The sequence below is a fragment of the Conger conger genome, chromosome 8 (genome assembly GCF_963514075.1).
Source record: "Conger conger chromosome 8, fConCon1.1, whole genome shotgun sequence".
Lineage (NCBI taxonomy): Eukaryota > Metazoa > Chordata > Actinopteri > Anguilliformes > Congridae > Conger > Conger conger.
Window position 1 is genome coordinate 62,639,493 of NC_083767.1, and position 16,863 is coordinate 62,656,355.

General features: G+C 45.0%; 2 protein-coding genes across 2 annotated transcripts in view; both read left to right on the forward strand.

Annotated features, from left to right (window-relative positions):
• The first annotated feature begins 660 nt into the window (after nt 1-660).
• On the forward strand, nt 661-4,091 carry LOC133135051 (protein starmaker-like). The gene is made up of 7 exons (XM_061251806.1): nt 661-811; nt 1,328-1,551; nt 1,680-1,761; nt 1,866-2,149; nt 2,722-2,779; nt 3,681-3,700; nt 4,086-4,091. Exons 1-7 carry the CDS (start codon nt 661-663, stop codon nt 4,089-4,091), a joined length of 825 nt encoding a protein of 274 aa, XP_061107790.1.
• A 1,484-nt stretch (nt 4,092-5,575) lies between these two features.
• The window catches only part of LOC133135054 (up-regulator of cell proliferation-like), a 135,253-nt gene continuing 123,965 nt past the window's right edge, over nt 5,576-16,863 (forward strand). The window contains exon 1 of the mRNA XM_061251808.1: nt 5,576-5,601. Within this exon, the coding sequence (XP_061107792.1) occupies nt 5,601 (1 nt within the window). The 5' untranslated portion in view covers nt 5,576-5,600. The remainder of the gene's footprint in view (nt 5,602-16,863) is intronic.

Below are 16,863 nucleotides of genomic sequence, written 5' to 3' on the forward strand. Positions count from 1 at the left end.
GAACATGGAAAGAATTCTTAATGTCCTAGTTCGCTATTATGATGATAATAGCTGACCTTGGCTGACTGGTGATCAGCCGGGCTGCAGCATTCTGGACCAGCTGGAGGGGCTTGATGGCACAAGCTGGGAGACCGGCTAGGAGGGAGTTGCAGTAATCCAGGCGGGAAATAATGAGCGCCTGGACTAGGAGCTGGGTGGCTTTCTCCATCAGGAGATGACGGATACGGTGTATATTGCAGAGGAAGAACCTGCAGGCAGTGGTGGATACTTGTGGAACCAGGGTGAGGCGGTTATCAAGAGTCACCCCAAGATTCTTGGCCGTATGGGAGGAGGATACTACAAAGTCAACAGTCAGTGAGAGGTCGATTGTCGGAGAGGACTTAGCAGGGATGTAGAGAAGCTCAGTCTTGGCAAGGTTAAGCTTCAGGTGGTGGGAAGTCATCCACACAGCAGGCAGAGATCTGTGTGGTGACCTTGGTATTGGGGGGGAAGGAAAGAAAGAGTTAGGTGTCATCGGCGTAAGAATGGTAAGAAAAGACATGGGAAGAGATAACAGAACCAAGAGACATGGTGTATAGAGAGAGGAATTGCGAATGGCATTGACCTTCTTTTCAAAGAAGGAGACAAAATCATCAGGTGTGAGTGATGAAGGGAGGTGGAATGTGTGATGGTAGTTTGTGCTGTAACTGTGTGATTTTGCCCAGAGGGAGGAGGATTGATTGCCCCCGGTGCAGGAGGGAATGTGGGCAGAATGACAGGTTCTGCAGTGACTGTGCCTACGATCTGCGCTCTGCCAGGACACCTGTCCCAGGTAAGCATAGGAGGCCAGTTGGCAATGATGGCCCCTAGATTAATTTACGGCTCATTACTTGAATTACAGGCAATTATTGAAGTTCAACTAAATAACCTGTTACTTAAAAGAAAATGACAGTCCAGCAATATGTAAAATGTATTTTTTGGAGGGTGGGTTGGAGTGTCATCATCGACTACAACTGTTATGTAGCTGTTTTTGAAAAAGAGCTGTACCTTTTGCTCATCTTTTATGCCTCAAATGAAGACAAGGTTATCATTAATGGACATTTGCAGGATGTCCATAACATCTGACTGTTATGCCACTCGTTGAGTTTTACTGAAGCTGGCTGCTGTGAGTCAAAGTTGGTCTTGTTTTGTAAAACACAGTGAGGTGTTTTGTGAGGCTGGAATCTGGAACTGGGGTGAAATTACAGACTGCGGCCAGGGAATCCAAAGGGGTGCTGGAGAAGACGCCTGTTGAATCTGCCCACATTGTGATGGCTGCTGTGTTTGTGTTTTTGTCCCACTGTGTTAGACTCTGATCAACAGGAAGGGCCTGAGCACCCAGTCAGTGAGAGCCACACCCACTCTAATGACCGCACCCACTCTAATGACCACACCCACACTAATGACCACACCCACTCTGATGACCATGCCCACTCTGATGACGACACTCACACTGCTGGCCACACCCACTCCGATGACCACGCCCACTCTGATGACCACACAGACCCTGGCCCTCCTGAAGTCAAGGAAAAGGTACACCCTGGCTGATCAATCAGTGTTTACTTCTGTACCGCATCAGTTATGCAATTTCCCTTACCAATGAGATTAGATTTCCTAAATTGTAGGTTAAAGGAGGATAAAAGATCAAATCTGATTTACAGGAAACTGTGAAAGAGGAGGAAGAAAAGTCCCAGCAGAGAGACACAATACCTGAGCACATCACATCTTGCATGCCTGTCCCAGGTACACAGGAACTGGTTGTAAACATTCATATTAAGGGTTGGGGGCCCTTCTTTGGACCTCTCATACCAGGGAGTGTGACTGTGGCCTATCTCTGAACATCTCAGGTGCAGATTCTGAGAATCAGGAGGAGACCACAGACAACAGATCCAGGCTGGGTCCAGAACCAGCACCAGCACCAGCACCAGAGAAGACATCCTCATGCCTGGCCCAGTCCCAGCTGGGCCCAGAACCAGCCCCAGAGAAGACATCCTCATGCCTGGCCCAGTCCCAACCCTCTGCAGACCCAGCTAAGTCAGACCTAAAGAGTGGTTTAGTGGAAACTGGTAACATGGACAGGACTGTGAGTCAGGACACCAAAGACCCTGAGTGTACTGCACAGGAGGAGGAGGTGAGAGTTCTTACACAAATCCCAGAGCAGGTACCAAACTCCAGGCCTGGAAGGCCACGGTGTCTGCAGGTTTAACTCCAGTCCTGGAGAGCCGCAGTGTCTGCAGGTTTAACTCCAGTCCTGGAGGGCCGCAGCGTCTGCAGGTTTAACTCCAGTCCTGGAGGGCCGCAGCGTCTGCAGGTTTAACTCCAGTCCTGGACGGCCACAGTGTCTTCAGGTTTAACTCCAGTCCTGTATGGCTGCAGTGTCTACAGGTTTAACTCCAGTTCTGGACAGCTGGAGTGTCTGCAGGTTTAACTCCAGTCCTGGAGGGGGCACTGTTTCTGCAGGTTTAAGTCCAGTACTGGAAGGCCACGGTGCTTTTGTTGCACCATTACTTGGTATTTTATCTACATACGCACATGGATATGTAAAAAAGCTGTGTCTACGCTTTTGATGAATCTGATGGAATTCATTATTTTGGTTCCTTTCACACAAGTTTGCACATGGATTAAAGAAAATATTGATAATATGGAGGCTCATTGTGTGAAAGCGCAACCTGAGTACTCTGCCTTTGATATTTTTCACTAAAGGAAACTGAAGACTCAGAGGAGAGGGTGAGCGTGTCTAAAGATGAGGCCATCTGTAAAGGTGAGGACCCCATGCAGATACCCCTGACTAACTGTGTTCTACTGGGATGGGAGGGAGTCCTCCAGGGAAAACTGAGTTGTGGCTAGAAGAGGCTCTGCTGGGCCAGTAGGGGGCACTCTCCCTCTGGATCAAACTGAAATCCAGTGTTCCAGCACATGGATCCCAGTGTGGGAGATGGGGTGCTGCAGCTGGCCAAATTTCATCATTCCCTAAGTCTCCTTGGCTGCTCAATACCTTGTATTTCTCAACCACTTTAATTACCCGGGTTGTCTCAGTAAAACATAAATTAGTTTCCAGGTGGTAGAAACTTTCAAGACCCACAAAATGTTATTGCTTCTAAGAATGCAGTGTGCTTCCCTTCCACAAACATCAAAGTCATGCTGATATGATATCATAATCTAGGCATCTATGAATTCCCTCCTGCAGGCTTTGTCACTGAAGAGACACCATTGTCCTTTTAGCTGAGACAAAGTGAAAAAGGATTTAATGAAATTTTTGAATTTTATTCATGAAATTTATGAAATAAAAAACGGAAAAACCACACGTACATAAGTATTGACTCCGTTTACTCAATACTTTGTTGAGCCACCTTTGGCAGCGGTTACATTACATTACATTATTGGCATTTGGCAGACGCTCTTATCCAGAGCGACGTACAGTTGATTAGACTAAGCAGGAGACAATCCTCCCCTGGAGCAATGCAGGGTTAAGGGCCTTGCTCAAGGGCCCAACAGCTGTGCGGATGTTATTGTGGCTACACTGGGATTAGAACCACCAACCTTGTGTCTCCCAGTCTCCCAGTCATTTACCTTAACCACTACGCTACAGGCTGCCCTACAGGTTACAGCCACAAAGCTTGGCACACCTGTCTTCGGGGTATTTCACCCATTCATCTCTGCAGATCCCGTCAAGCTCTGTCAGGTTAGATGGGGAGCATCGCTGCACAGCTATTTTCAGGTCTTTCCAGAGATGTTCGATTGGGTTCAAGTCCGGGCTCTGGCTGGGCCATTCAAGGACATTCACAGACTTGTCCCGAAGCCACTCCTGCGTTGTCTTGGCTGTGTGCTTAGGGTCATTGTCCTTTTGGAAGGTAAACCTTCGCCCCAGTCTAAGGTTGTGAGCGCTCTGGAGCAGGTTTTCATCAAGGATCTTGCTGTATTTTGCTCCATTCTTCTTTCCCTTGATCCGGACTAGTCTCCCAGTTCCTGCTGCTGAAAAACATCCCCACAGCATGATGCTGCCACCACCATGCATCACCGTAGGGATGGTTTTGGCCAGGTGATGAGCGGTGTCTGCTTTCCTCCAGACGTGACGCTTGGCATTCCGGCAAAGAGTTCAATCTTGGTTTCATCAGACCAGAAAATCTTGTTTCTCATGGTATGAGAGTCCTTTAGGTGCCTTTTTAACTCCAAGAGGGCTGTCATGTGTTTTACTGAGGAGTGGCTTCTGCCTGGGCACTCTACCATAACAGCCTGATTGGTGGAGTGCTGCAGAGATGATTGACCTTCTGGAAGGTTCTCCCATCTCCCCTGGAGCTCTGTCAGAGTGACCAGTGGGTTCTTGGTCACATCCCTGACCAAGGCCCTTCTCCCCTGATTGCTCAGTTTGGCTGGGCGGCTAGCTCTAGGAAGAGTCTTCCATTTACGAATGATGGAGGCCACTGCGCTCCTCGGGACCATCAATTCTGGAGAAGTTTTGCTGTACCCTTCTCCAGATCTGTGCCTCGACACAATCTGGTCTCGGAGGTCTACGGACAATTCATTCGACCTTATGGCTTGGTTTTTGCTCCGACATGCACTCTCAACTGTGGGCTCTTATATAGGTAGGTGTGTGCCTTTCCAAATCATGTCCAATCACTTTGATTTACCACAGGTGGACTCCAATGAAGTTGTAGAAACATCTCAAGGATGTAATCACTGCCAAAGATGGCTCAACAAAGTACTGAGTATACGGAGTGAATACGTGTGGTATTTAAGTTTTTTATTTTTGTGCAAAAAAAAAAAAAAAAACCTTTTTCATTTTTTTCACTTTGTCATTATTGGGTATTGTGTGTAGATTGCTGAGAAAAAGAAGAATTTAATCAATTTTGGAAATGCAACTCTGGTTTTATGGTTGGTCATTTTAATATATTGTAGTCGCAAGTCTCATAACAGAACAAAGAAGGATCCTACAGTCAGAAATAAAAGTTATTTGACAGAGCTGAAAGGGAGTGCTTTTTGATGCCAATTTATGTCATCTGGGTTCACTTGTGGTAAATATTATGTGAGCCTGAGGTTTTATTGCCCTGCATTAGGAATAAGAAACTGAAAAGAATCTAAACTGCTTTCTCTCTAGCTTTGAGTCTTTTTAACAATCGGGCATCACCCTCATGCAGTTTTATTACGTCACAGTTTTTATTACCTTAAAATATAAAGGCAAAAATAATTTGGGAAGTCAATGACTCAACCAAAAGGGGGCAGCGTGGATGAGGTTGAATAAATATCCTGGAAGTTTTTCTTTATTTGGATGCTTGTAGTGAAGGAGAAATAATGACTTTTCTCCAATAGAGCCCTGTGCCCCTGGGAGGGTGGAAGCCACTGATGTGAAGAGCAGCTCAGTGAGCCTGTACTGGGAACGACCGGTCAGCATGGAGGGAGTTTCTTATGAGATCCACATCAAGTACAGCTGTGAGGGAGAAGAGCCCAGATTACAGAAATGTGCCCCCAACACCAGCACAGCTGTCCTTTCTGATCTGAGACCTGGGGTGGAATATATTTTCAACATCACTGCAGTCCTTCCAAATGGCAGATGCAGCAAGACCAGCTCAGTATGTTTACACACAAGTAAGTGATGAAAATGTATTTTGACGAGTTATTTTAAACATTTACTTATAGTTTGAAGAGAGAACCGTTTTTCTTGTGATCTCGAATGATTAGACCATTCATTTCCACTATCATGTCTTTTTTGTGGATTCTGATTTTAAATATAATCTTTGTCACTTTACATATTTACATGTAGTTATGCTGCTCTTATTCCAAATGACAAAAACCAGTATAGTACTGTACATACAGGATAATTACTAATGCAGCTTTCATCCCAAATTACAGGAACCAGTCTGGAGGAGCTGCTGAGTGACCTGGGACTGGAACACCACCTGAAGAACAAGCTGACTCTGAGCCAGGTGCTACAGATTGATGGAGAGACTTCATCTGATGAAAGCATCCAGTCTCTGAAAGCTCTGCCATGGTGTTTCCTGAGGAAGCTGATGATGGTGAATGTGACTGCTAGGAGTGTGAGGTGTACCTCCAAACAGGACAGAGCTTTGAAGAACTGGGAAAGGTCACTGGATACCCAGTACAATCCACAACTCAACAGCAACAGAGTCAACCCCCTGGACCTCATAACTGCTGTTTTACTTTGTTCCGATGGCTTTCTCCAGCAGGAGATGGTTTTGAAAATGTCCATGTGCCAGTTCTCTGTGCCTCTGCTGCTTCCTATGTGTGATACCCAGCAGTGGACTTTAATGCTGTGGGCCATGAGGGATATTGTGAAAAAGTACAAGCCACACTCTTTGGAGGACCCAAGAGGGTTTGTGGAGGAGAACATTGTTCTCTCTCACCTCCCCATGGTCTCTTTTGTGAGGCTGGGAAACAGCAGCATGTCCAAGTCTCACACTCTGAATCAGGTCTTCAGCAACCCTCAGCAGTACCACGACACCTTTGTTCACAAAAACATGGAGTGTGGTGACACCCCAAGGAGGATTTCCAATGGGCTGGTGGAAATCAGCTGGTATCTGCCCATTGGGAAGGAAAACATTGACATCTTCTCTGAGCCGCTGGCTATAGCTAACCTCCGTGGGGACCTTTGTGACTTTGAAACTCAGTATGCTTTCCTCTGTAGCACCTCTGCTGCTATATTTGTGTTTTGTGATGATCTTGGGTCAAAATGCACATTTCTGGACACACTTCCGGCTCCTTGGTTCTTGATCAGCAATTCACAGAGCAAGACATTCAATAAAGAAGCCTTCAGGAGATGTGTTTCTGAGTTCCAGCAACCACCCAGTGATATCATCATTAAGAGTCCACACACGAATGATGCAGAATTCATCAAGGTCCTGTGTTCGGCTATCACTGGCATTTTAAAGAGAAATGTGGTCAAAATGAGTGTTGAAGGGATGACTGCTGTTGCGCATGAATTTGGGATCCATGTTGATGAAGATTATATCTGCTGTCAGAAGGGCAAGAAGAAGGCTGTTGAAATCACAGGAAGAATATCTGATATTCCAAGCTTGAAGGAGAAAGAGCTGCCCTTGCAAGGGACTATATGGAAACAGCTGGCCCAACTGGAGAAGGAAGAGTGCAGGATGAAAAAAGCTGGGGATAAAAACATAGAAGCTTACAGGAATGAGCTTGCAGATAAGAAAAAGAAGCTCAGAGCACAGCAGAGAGCTCACAACATCTCAGAGTCTATGTCCCGTTTCATCTCTTCAATGTCCGGTTCTACAGAGGAGCGCAAGTATTTGCTCAAGTGGATGAGGATCAACCTGAACAACCTCTCATGCAAAACCCTTCCACTGCTACGGGCAAAGTACAAGGAACAGTGTCAGAGGTCTGTGGAAAACAAGGAGGTCATTGCAGAGTTGGACAGGAAGATCTCCAGTTGTTCCTTGGGGACGGAGCACTTCCTGAGGGAAATAGGTCAGCTATATGAGTCAGCCTGCTCACTGCCTGAAGGCCCCACCTCTCAGATCCAGCGCCTGCCACGTCTCTGTGCCGAGCTGCTGCAGGAAGGCTTTCCTCTGGAGCTGGTGGATGGAGACGCATCCAACATTCCTCTGCAGTGGGCTACAAAGGTTCTGAAGGAACTCCATCATCTCACACAGGATAAATGTAAGATCCGGGTGATCACTGTACTAGGGGTACAGAGCACTGGGAAGTCCACGCTTCTGAACACCATGTTCGGGGTTCAGTTTGCTGTCAGCAGTGGCAGGTGCACCAGAGGGGCCTTCATGCTCCTCATCAGAGTGAAACAGGATTTTAAGAGGCAGCTTGGGTGTGATTACATCATGGTTATTGACACTGAAGGTCTGAAGTCACCAGAATTGGCCCAGTTGGATGACAGTTATGAGCATGACAATGAACTGGCCACTCTGGTGGTGGGGCTGAGTGACATCACAGTCATCAACATCGCCATGGAGAACTGCACAGAGATGAAGGACATCCTGCAGATTGTGGTGCATGCCTTCCTGCGCATGAAAGAAGTTGGCAGAAAGCCCTGCTGTCTGTTTGTGCACCAAAATGTGCCAGACATCTCTGCTCATGACAAGAATATGAGGGACAGGAAGCTTCTGCTGGAGCAGCTGAATGAGATGACCCGAGCAGCAGCTAAGATGGAAAAGAAGGGAACCAACAAAACATTTACTGATGTCATGGAGTACGATCCAGAGAAAAACAACTGGTACATCCCTGGGCTCTGGCATGGCAACCCTCCCATGGCATCGGTCAATGCTGGCTACAGTGAGTCTGTGAATTGTTTCAAGAGAAGTGTGATTGAGATGTTTCTGGAACAAAAATCTGGAAAGTGCTCAGCACACACAATCAATGAGTTCCTTGAATGGACCAGGAGCTTATGGAAAGCAGTGAAGTATGAGAACTTCATCTTCAGCTTCCGCAACAGCCTTGTGGCTGAAGCTTATGCTCAGCTTTGTACCGAGTTTAACAAATGGGAGTGGGACTTCAGGAAGAACATGTACTCCTGGTTAATGGACGCTGAGACAAAAGTATCAAACTTTGTAACAGAAGCAGCACAGACTCAGCCACCTTCCAATATTGACAACTTGCTGATCCGCCTGAAAAGTGAGCTCTCTTTAAAACTGATAGGAGAGGAAAAGCAAATTTTGGGCAACCTTACTGAATTCTATGAGAGACCATATAGACATGTTCAATTGGTAGAGAAATTCAAAGAGGACTTCATCAGCACAGCCAAAACCATCAGGAGGGAGACAGAGAACTCTGTGAAAAACAAGCTTGAGGCAGCGGTGGAGATTAGAAAGGGTTTATTGAAGTTAGAGAGAATCAAGAAAAACCACACAGCCACAATTGAGCAGAAGGTTCTGGACCTGATTGAGAAATGCAGGAAAAGTGCAAAAGAGCAGTCAGATCAACTGCTGGAGGATGAATTTCAGAAGATGTGGAATGAGACTGTGGCAGAGCTGCAGTTCCCTGGCATGGAAAAACGAGACATTGTGCAAGACATCTCCCACCAGCTGCGGGTTAACTTAGAGAGAAAAGGCGGCGCAGTACGTGAAATACTGTCAGAAGTGGGAAATTTGCTTGAATGTGGAAGAGAGGCATTCAAAGTGGAGCGTGAAGATAAGCGAGTGTGGCAGAAGCTTTGGAAGTCATTAAAATGGTTGATAGGGCAGTCGAAGGAAAAGACAAAAGAGAAGGTTCATCACATCATCAAGGACAGCAGGCAGTTTGTGGATGAGAAAGTGAGAACAAAATCTGATTACCATAACACATACATAACAGAGTTGCTTCGCAGGGTAGATGAAAACCTGGGTAGGCGCAGTGATCTGGAAAGTGCTGAGTTTCAAGCCAAGTTGAAGATCCAAATCTGTGGACATGCAGCACGGGAGTTTCTTAAAATGCATCAGGATTTTATTCATGCAAATGACCCCCGTCACTGTCTGGAACAGTTCAAGGCACAGTACTGTGCTGACTTTAAGGACATGTTCCATAAAAAAGACCAGTGTCAGAAGAAAGCTGAAGAGTTCACCTCCAACTGTCTTGCACCTGCGGTGGAGGAATACATCACCAAGTCTCTGGGCCCTGACCTTGTGGATGAAGTGTTGACAGGGCAAAACGCCAGGGAGTTCAGCACTCGAACCTTCTTCCAGTTCTCAATCCTCAAGCAGCTACTTTCAGATGATAACTTTCAGGACTTTGTGAAATACATAAAACACTACGAGACCTTTGTACAGGACTGGATATTTGAGCGGATAGTTAAGCAGTTCTCAGAGGGAGATGGCCTCTACAGGATTGAGATTAAGCACCTGAAGGTGCTGTTTAAAAGAATAAAGGAAGCCATTCAGAACGCACAGATAGAGGCCAGTAAACAAACAGCAGGAAGTGGTGAGGAGGCCAAGAACATTCAGAAGTTCATTCAGGATATCTGTAGTGACCTACAGAAGGAGCTTGTCATCCCTAAAGACCACCTCAGCGCAGTCCTAGCCTTAAACACTGCCAAGCCAGAAGACTTTTCCCGGTGTCTGGAGGTGCTTGTGGATGAAATGGAGCAGACTTTTACCGCAGAGTTTCAGAAAGGTGGGGATGTGAGGGCCAGGCTGACCTCACTGCCCTTTCAGCCACAGAAGGAGCTGTTTAACAGGGTGTTTGGCTGTGGGAGGCAGTGTCCCTTCTGCAAGACCCCCTGTGAAGCAGGTGGCATGAACCACACAGAGCACTTTGCCTCCATTCACCGTCCTGAGGGGATTGGGAGATACAGATATATAACCTCCAAGAAATTAGTGTGTAACATCTGCTCCACCAGTGTTGCCAGTGAGACAAAATTCAAGTCGCCTGAAACAGAGGGGAAACTTCATCCATACAAGGAGTATCAGAGCATTTACCCTGACTGGCGCATCCAGCCTGACACCAGCATCCAGGCCTCAGACTACTGGAGGTACGTCTTCACCAGGTTTAACAACAAGTTTGCTGAGGAATATAAAGCTGAGCCTGCTGACATTCCCCCCCAATGGGGAGACATTACCCAGGACCAAGCCATGGCAAGCCTGAAGGAATCCTTCCAGATGAAAACAGGAGATTAAAATAAATGGAATATTCAGCTCCTGTTTCAGTAGGGCTGATGATGATCTTCTGAGTGGAATTCATATTAAATAGTCTCCTCACAGGTGCAACTCATAAGCACATATCCAGCCACAGCCTAGTCCAATGGAATGGAAGAAGTGTGGATTCTGTACAGTGCAAATAAGACTAGTCATTTTATAAGGGGACAGTTGAATTAAATCATCACTGAAGTTTGGAAAGATCAAGAATTCCCGATCACTGATACTGACACTCCTGTGTTTCTTCACTGAGTCTTCTCTTGGTCAGGTTCTATGGGAGATAATACCATCAGCCAGTTATTATACTTATAAAATCATATCCATACTTTAATGTGCTTTTACCTCTATCATGACCGATGACCATTCATCTATACACGCTGTCTCTGAATTAGTATGGCTGATCTTTGTACATTATTCCATTGCTGTGGTGCATAACCAGGGATGGTTACATTTTAACAGTTTGTTTTATGCTGAGACCTTCACCATATGGGCTGTATCAAAGAGAATTTACAAAATTTGCAAAAATACTTTTTCTATTTTATTATTTACTATTTTCTGTTCATAAATCACATAATAATGTGGCTGATGACACATGAAGGTTATCTCTTCATCACTCTTTGTGATGTTTGAAGTTATAAATGATTTGATGCCTTTTAATTGAAATATGTTTTTCTTTGTGAATCTGTTGTATTTCACCAGAAACATTTGAACATTTATTAATTGGCATTGTCACAATAAAAATGAATGTCTAATTTAATTTGAACTTCATGAACAGTCTTGTATTTTGGTCACTGTCTTGAACTGAGCTGCCACTAGATGGCAACAAATCTTTACAGTTTCTCATTTGCTGACACGTTTTCTGAAAGCATGGCTCATTTTTGTAAAACAGTAAACACAAATCCAAAAACTACACAAATCTCTTCATGACACACACAACTCATCAAATGAATACATTTCTACCAATTAAACACTGGTATGCTCAATAGAAAACACTATGATGAGCGGAAAACACTATCTAATCTAGGCCTTTTGTACTTTCAGTGTTACACTACATACTGTATGTACAGTAGCCTGTAGTAAACTGTTATATTTTCATACTCAAATATCCATCCATCCATTATCTGAACCCGCATATCCTGAACAGGGTCGCAGGGGGGCTGGAGCCTATCCCAGCATACAGTGGGCGAAAGGCAGGAATACACCCTGGACAGGTCGCCAGTCCATCGCAGGGCACACACACCATTCACTCACACACTCATACCTACGGGCAATTTAGACTCTCTGTGGGAGGAAACCGGAGTACCCGGAGGAAACCCACGCAAACATGGGGAGAACATGCAAACTCCACACAGAGAGGCCCCGGCTGGCGGGGATTCGAACCCAGGACCTCCTTGCTGTGAAGCGGCAGTGCTACCCTCTGCACCATCCGTGCCGCCATTCATACAGAACAAACAATAGAAAAAAATAAAATAAGGCTTCTACATGTACTGTAAAGAAAATGAAGCTGCATCCTGCCTTTCGTTTTTGTCTGGCCACAGGACTTCATCAACATCACAGGCAATGTTCTCCCAGGCCAAGTGTAACAGGTGAAGAAATTGCCTGAGTCCGAGGTGGGATTTGAACCCCGGCCTCTCACTTGTCCAAATATTTGTTGAACGACCGAGTTACCAGTCGGCTAAAGACGAACTCGCCACTAGCCAAGGGCAACAACGTTCTTTTGAATTTGAGGGTTACGTCATCGGGGAGTGTTGTCGCGATAACCTGCTACCAGCCTTCGCTTTCACTGCACCATCCGTGCTCACTAGCGAACCAGCCGAGCCAACCATGCTACACAAGCAGTGGGGAAAGTATGGCCTGGCCTGACGAATCCAGCCCTGATATGCTTCAGCAGCTGTATGAATCCAGCCCTGATATGCTTCAGCAGCTGTACGAATCCAGCCCTGATATGCTTCAGCAGCTGTATGAATCCAGCCCTGATATGCTTCAGCAGCTGTACGAATCCAGCCCTGATATGCTTCAGCAGCTGTATGAATCCAGCCCTGATATGCTTCAGCAGCTGTACGAATCCAGCCCTGATATGCTTCAGCAGCTGTATGAATCCAGCCCTGATATGCTTCAGCAGCTGTATCAGCACATGCTTCCTCCACTGCTTGTAGGAGGGGTATGAGCTCAAAGGGCCTGCGTTCATATACCTTCCAACTCCAAGCTGAAATAAACTCCTCAATAGGGCTGTAAATGGAGAATATGCTGGTAGATGAATAACAGAAAAACGTGGGTGCTTGATGGACCCGTTGCGGACCAGAGCAGCCCGGTGGAAACTTACATGGCCCAGATGACAACGTACCTGGGCTGCTCTGGGCCATCCATCTGCTCGGCTGGAGTGAGGATATTGTGTAGTGAGTCCAGGACAGTGATGAGATGAGCACTATTGTAGGGGCCAGGGGTTGAATGGTGATGGAGGACTCCTTGGTGAGCTCACATGGTGATGGAGGATGCCTTGGTGAGCACACATGGTGATGGTCCCCCCTTGCTGGCCAGGAACCTCAACAATGACATGCTGGCCGATGAAGTTCTTTTATCAATGAAGATTGTGCCAAATGTAGAGAATTTGTGTGTTGGGTTTTGCAAAATGTGTGCTTTAGAACTGCAAAATGAGTGAAAAGAAGGAAGCACCATGCACCCACATACACCCCATCAACCAAACCCGCTCGGAAAACCTCCACCGGACATGAATCTTCCAGGCACACGACTGCATTTAAAAAAATATCGTGCAAGGTCGTCGCTGAAATAAAGATGAGAGCGTTTCTTTTTCCAAGACATACAGAATGGCAAGAGTGTATTTGATGAAGTTGTGGGGGAAACAGGTGTGTGTGTGATGGTGTGTGTAGTGTGTCTGCTTGTTTGTGCATGTGTATGCATGTGTGAGTGTGTGTGTGTGTGTGTGCATGTGTATGCATGTGTGTGTGAGTGTGTGTGTGTGTTTCTGTGTGTGCATGTATGTGCATGTGTGTGTATGCATGTGTGTGCATGAGTGTGTGTGTGTGTGTGTGTGCATGTGTGTGTGTGTGTGTCTGTGCATGTGTATGCATGTGTGTGTGTGTGTGTGTTTGTGCATGTGTATGCGTGTGTGTATGTGTGTGTGAATGCATGTGTGTGTGTGTGTGTGTATGCATGTGTGTGTGTGTTTCTGGAGAATCGTTTATTTCCAAGAAGGATGCCCATTCTTTAGTGAAGAAGGTGTTGAAATCAGCATCTTTAAGCAGTGAGATATTGAAACGCCATCTGGTCATGGGTAGTTTGAATTGCATAGTGTTTAGATTGAAGGACACAGGGGCATGGTCACGGATTATGATGGGGTGGATTTTAAAGTCTGAAATATCAGATATGATTGAGTTACTTGTGAGGAAAAAGTCTATGCCAGAGAATGATTTATGAACTGGGGAGAAGTATGTGTATTCTCTGGATGATGGGTTTTTTAATCGCCAGCTATTGCCAAGACCAAAATCAGTCATGTACTGTTTCAGTGTTTTGGTGGTGTGCCAGTGTCTAGTATTTCCTGTGTGGCTAGAGCATCTAAAGCAGGGTTGATGACGGTGTTGAAGTCGCCTCCGATTATTATTGCTGAATTTGAAATATGATTTAGTGTAGAGAAAAATGTATGAAAGAAAATAGGATCATCAACATTGGGGCCATATATGTTTGCAATGGTGATACTGTTGCTATTAATGGAGGCATTGATGATAACATATCTTCCTTCAGGATCAGTAATTGTTGCATTATAGATTAATGGTATTCTTTTGTTTATTAGAATAGATACGCCTCTTTTCTTGGAGTTGTAGGTAGATGAGAACCTGAATGAATTGTGAGGATTTTAACTTCTGAGGCTCAGAGTCTGTTATGTGAGTTTCTTGTATGAGGCATATGTCTGCATGCAATTCGGTGAGGTGATTTAGAATTTTAACTTTTTTGCCTGTGAACTAATCCCACGGATATTCCAGTTTATGAATTTGATTGACATTTTCTTAGGAGGGTAATGGTCTGTTTTTCCGCACATGACGTTGAATGGGTTTCCCCATGTCCATACTGTTTCTTTCTTACTCCTGGTTTTAAACAGAAATAGACAGCTAGGCACAGATATGTACAGAGACAAACATCAAACAATGCATGAGAGACAAAGAGCTGTGTATGCATGTGTGTTTCAGAGAGAGTGAGAGTGAATGAAAGGAGAGAAAAGAAAAAAGAAAAAGAACAAATAAAAATAAAAAGAACAAAAGGAGAGAACAGTGGAGTGTCCATAGTATAGATAACACCGAATGCTACCAGTAATGGAATGGGCTAGGCACGTTTGGAGGTTATGATTTTAGGGTCATTGCAAACCTTTAAATATTTAAGCCAGGGTGTGGTGTCGCAGTCTTGAAATAAATGTCCATCAATGTACAGTTTGTCCACCACAAGGGAAACAGGCATGCCCTGATCTCTATGTTTTTTAAATATTAAATATTTAGACCAAACTTTGTGCCTCTTAGTTCTCGTCCTTTGCTTTTTACGAATTCCTTTTGTTTATGGTTTTCGAATTTAGCAACAATCGCTCGGGGACCGCGGCCTTTGCGTGCGCCGAGTTGGTGGACACGGTGAAAAGTTATGTTGTTGATGATGTCCGGTTGGAGTTTAAGTTCTCACTGCATGAAGTCTTTAATTAATGCTTCTGGATTGTCCTCTGCACCTCCTTGGTGGATTAGGGGTTGGCTCGCTGATCCCGGATCAGTGGCAGCAGTGCGGTCTCTGCACCTCCTTGGTGGATTAGGGGTTGGCTCGCTGATCCTGGATCAGTGGCAGCAGTGCGGTCTCTGCACCTCCTTGGTGGATTAGGGGTGGTTTCGCTGATCCTGGATCAGCGGAAGCAGTGCAGTTCACAAGCCATAGAAGAAGCTGCATTGGTTTGGAAGTAGGCCGATTTAATTACATTTTTCACCGAATGGTTTCGTTTGGGTGAAACATCATTTGTCGACAGAATGTCGCTGTCTCTCATGTACGGATACTTTTGTGTTTATGGTTAATGTGATTATTAAAATGTTTGCTAATTAAATTAAGATTTTTTTTTGTAAGTGAGACGGGTACGTGGGGGGTTGGGCCCAAAATGCACGACTCAGAAACAGGGGTGTAATAAAGTCCCGTCAGGGCTTTATTCAGGGAATGTTCAGTGAGCGTAGTAAAAAAAAAAACAAGTTCATACACGTGAAATCCAGCCAAAAACCAAAGTACAGTACCGAGGGAGAAGGCAGTCTCATAATCGGTACACAATGCAAAAAGTCCAGTAGCCAGGAATGCTGTCAGCGGGGCAGTAGTACAGGCAAACGGTAGGCAGGCTCAGGGTCGATGACGGTGCAAGAGTCAAGACCAGAGTCTGCTCCGCAGGGCAAAAGCACAAAGACAGCAGGCAAAGTCGTGGTACAGGCAGGAAATGGTCAACAAAACAGAAGTCAATAATCTTTGGTCAATGAACAGGCTTGGATCATAACAGGTAGACAATGTCTTGACAAACCCACTAAAGAGGTGCACTGACGAACAGGAAGCAACAATTTCGCAAAGATATGACATGGAACTATATATGCAGGTGTTGACAGGTGTAGACAATTAGCTTGAGAGCAGCATGAGAATGGAAATCAGGTGTGGAGGATTGACAAGTTAACAAGATAATTAGTAATCGTTAGTAATAAACCTATCCTGCCCTAGCATTAGTAAATTAGTAAATGACATGCACAAGAAACGTAAGGTAACATGAACACATGGTTAGAATGTTAGTATTACCCAATCCTGATCTAAAGCTAGTAGATTAGTAAGAAGACAAGGGAAATTGAAACAATTAGGGAAGCGTGAGTGATAGAAAGGGAGAGAGAGAAAGCAGGAATGCAAGGTTTGCAGAAAGACACAAAAAAGTGTATGCTAAACAATGAACAGAACCACATAACTAACAAGACTAACGATTAAATCATCACAACTAAACATGAAACGTAACATGACATGAAAATTAAATGTAACAAGAAATAAAGCATAACAACATGGCGAGACTAGATTAACATAGTTATGTTATTGTCATGTCATGTATTAAGACAACAAAACATGAAACATGACGTGACAAACATGAAACGTGACAGTAAGTTGCAAGGGTTGTGAAAATAAGTTCTGAGTAAAAAAATAATATTTAATTCATAGCCGAGTCTCGCAGGCATTTCTATATGAACAAATAAAATAGAAC

Excerpts from the sequence above, each read along its gene's own strand:
- LOC133135051 (XM_061251806.1), top strand. The coding sequence starts at position 661 with ATGTGTGATGGTAGTTTGTGCTGTAACTGTGTGATTTTGCCCAGAGGG. Across the intron at positions 1,552-1,679 it reads CTCCTGAAGTCAAGGAAAAG|GAAACTGTGAAAGAGGAGGA; the intron begins GTACACCCTGGC and ends TCTGATTTACAG. Across the intron at positions 1,762-1,865 it reads ATCTTGCATGCCTGTCCCAG|GTGCAGATTCTGAGAATCAG; the intron begins GTACACAGGAAC and ends TGAACATCTCAG.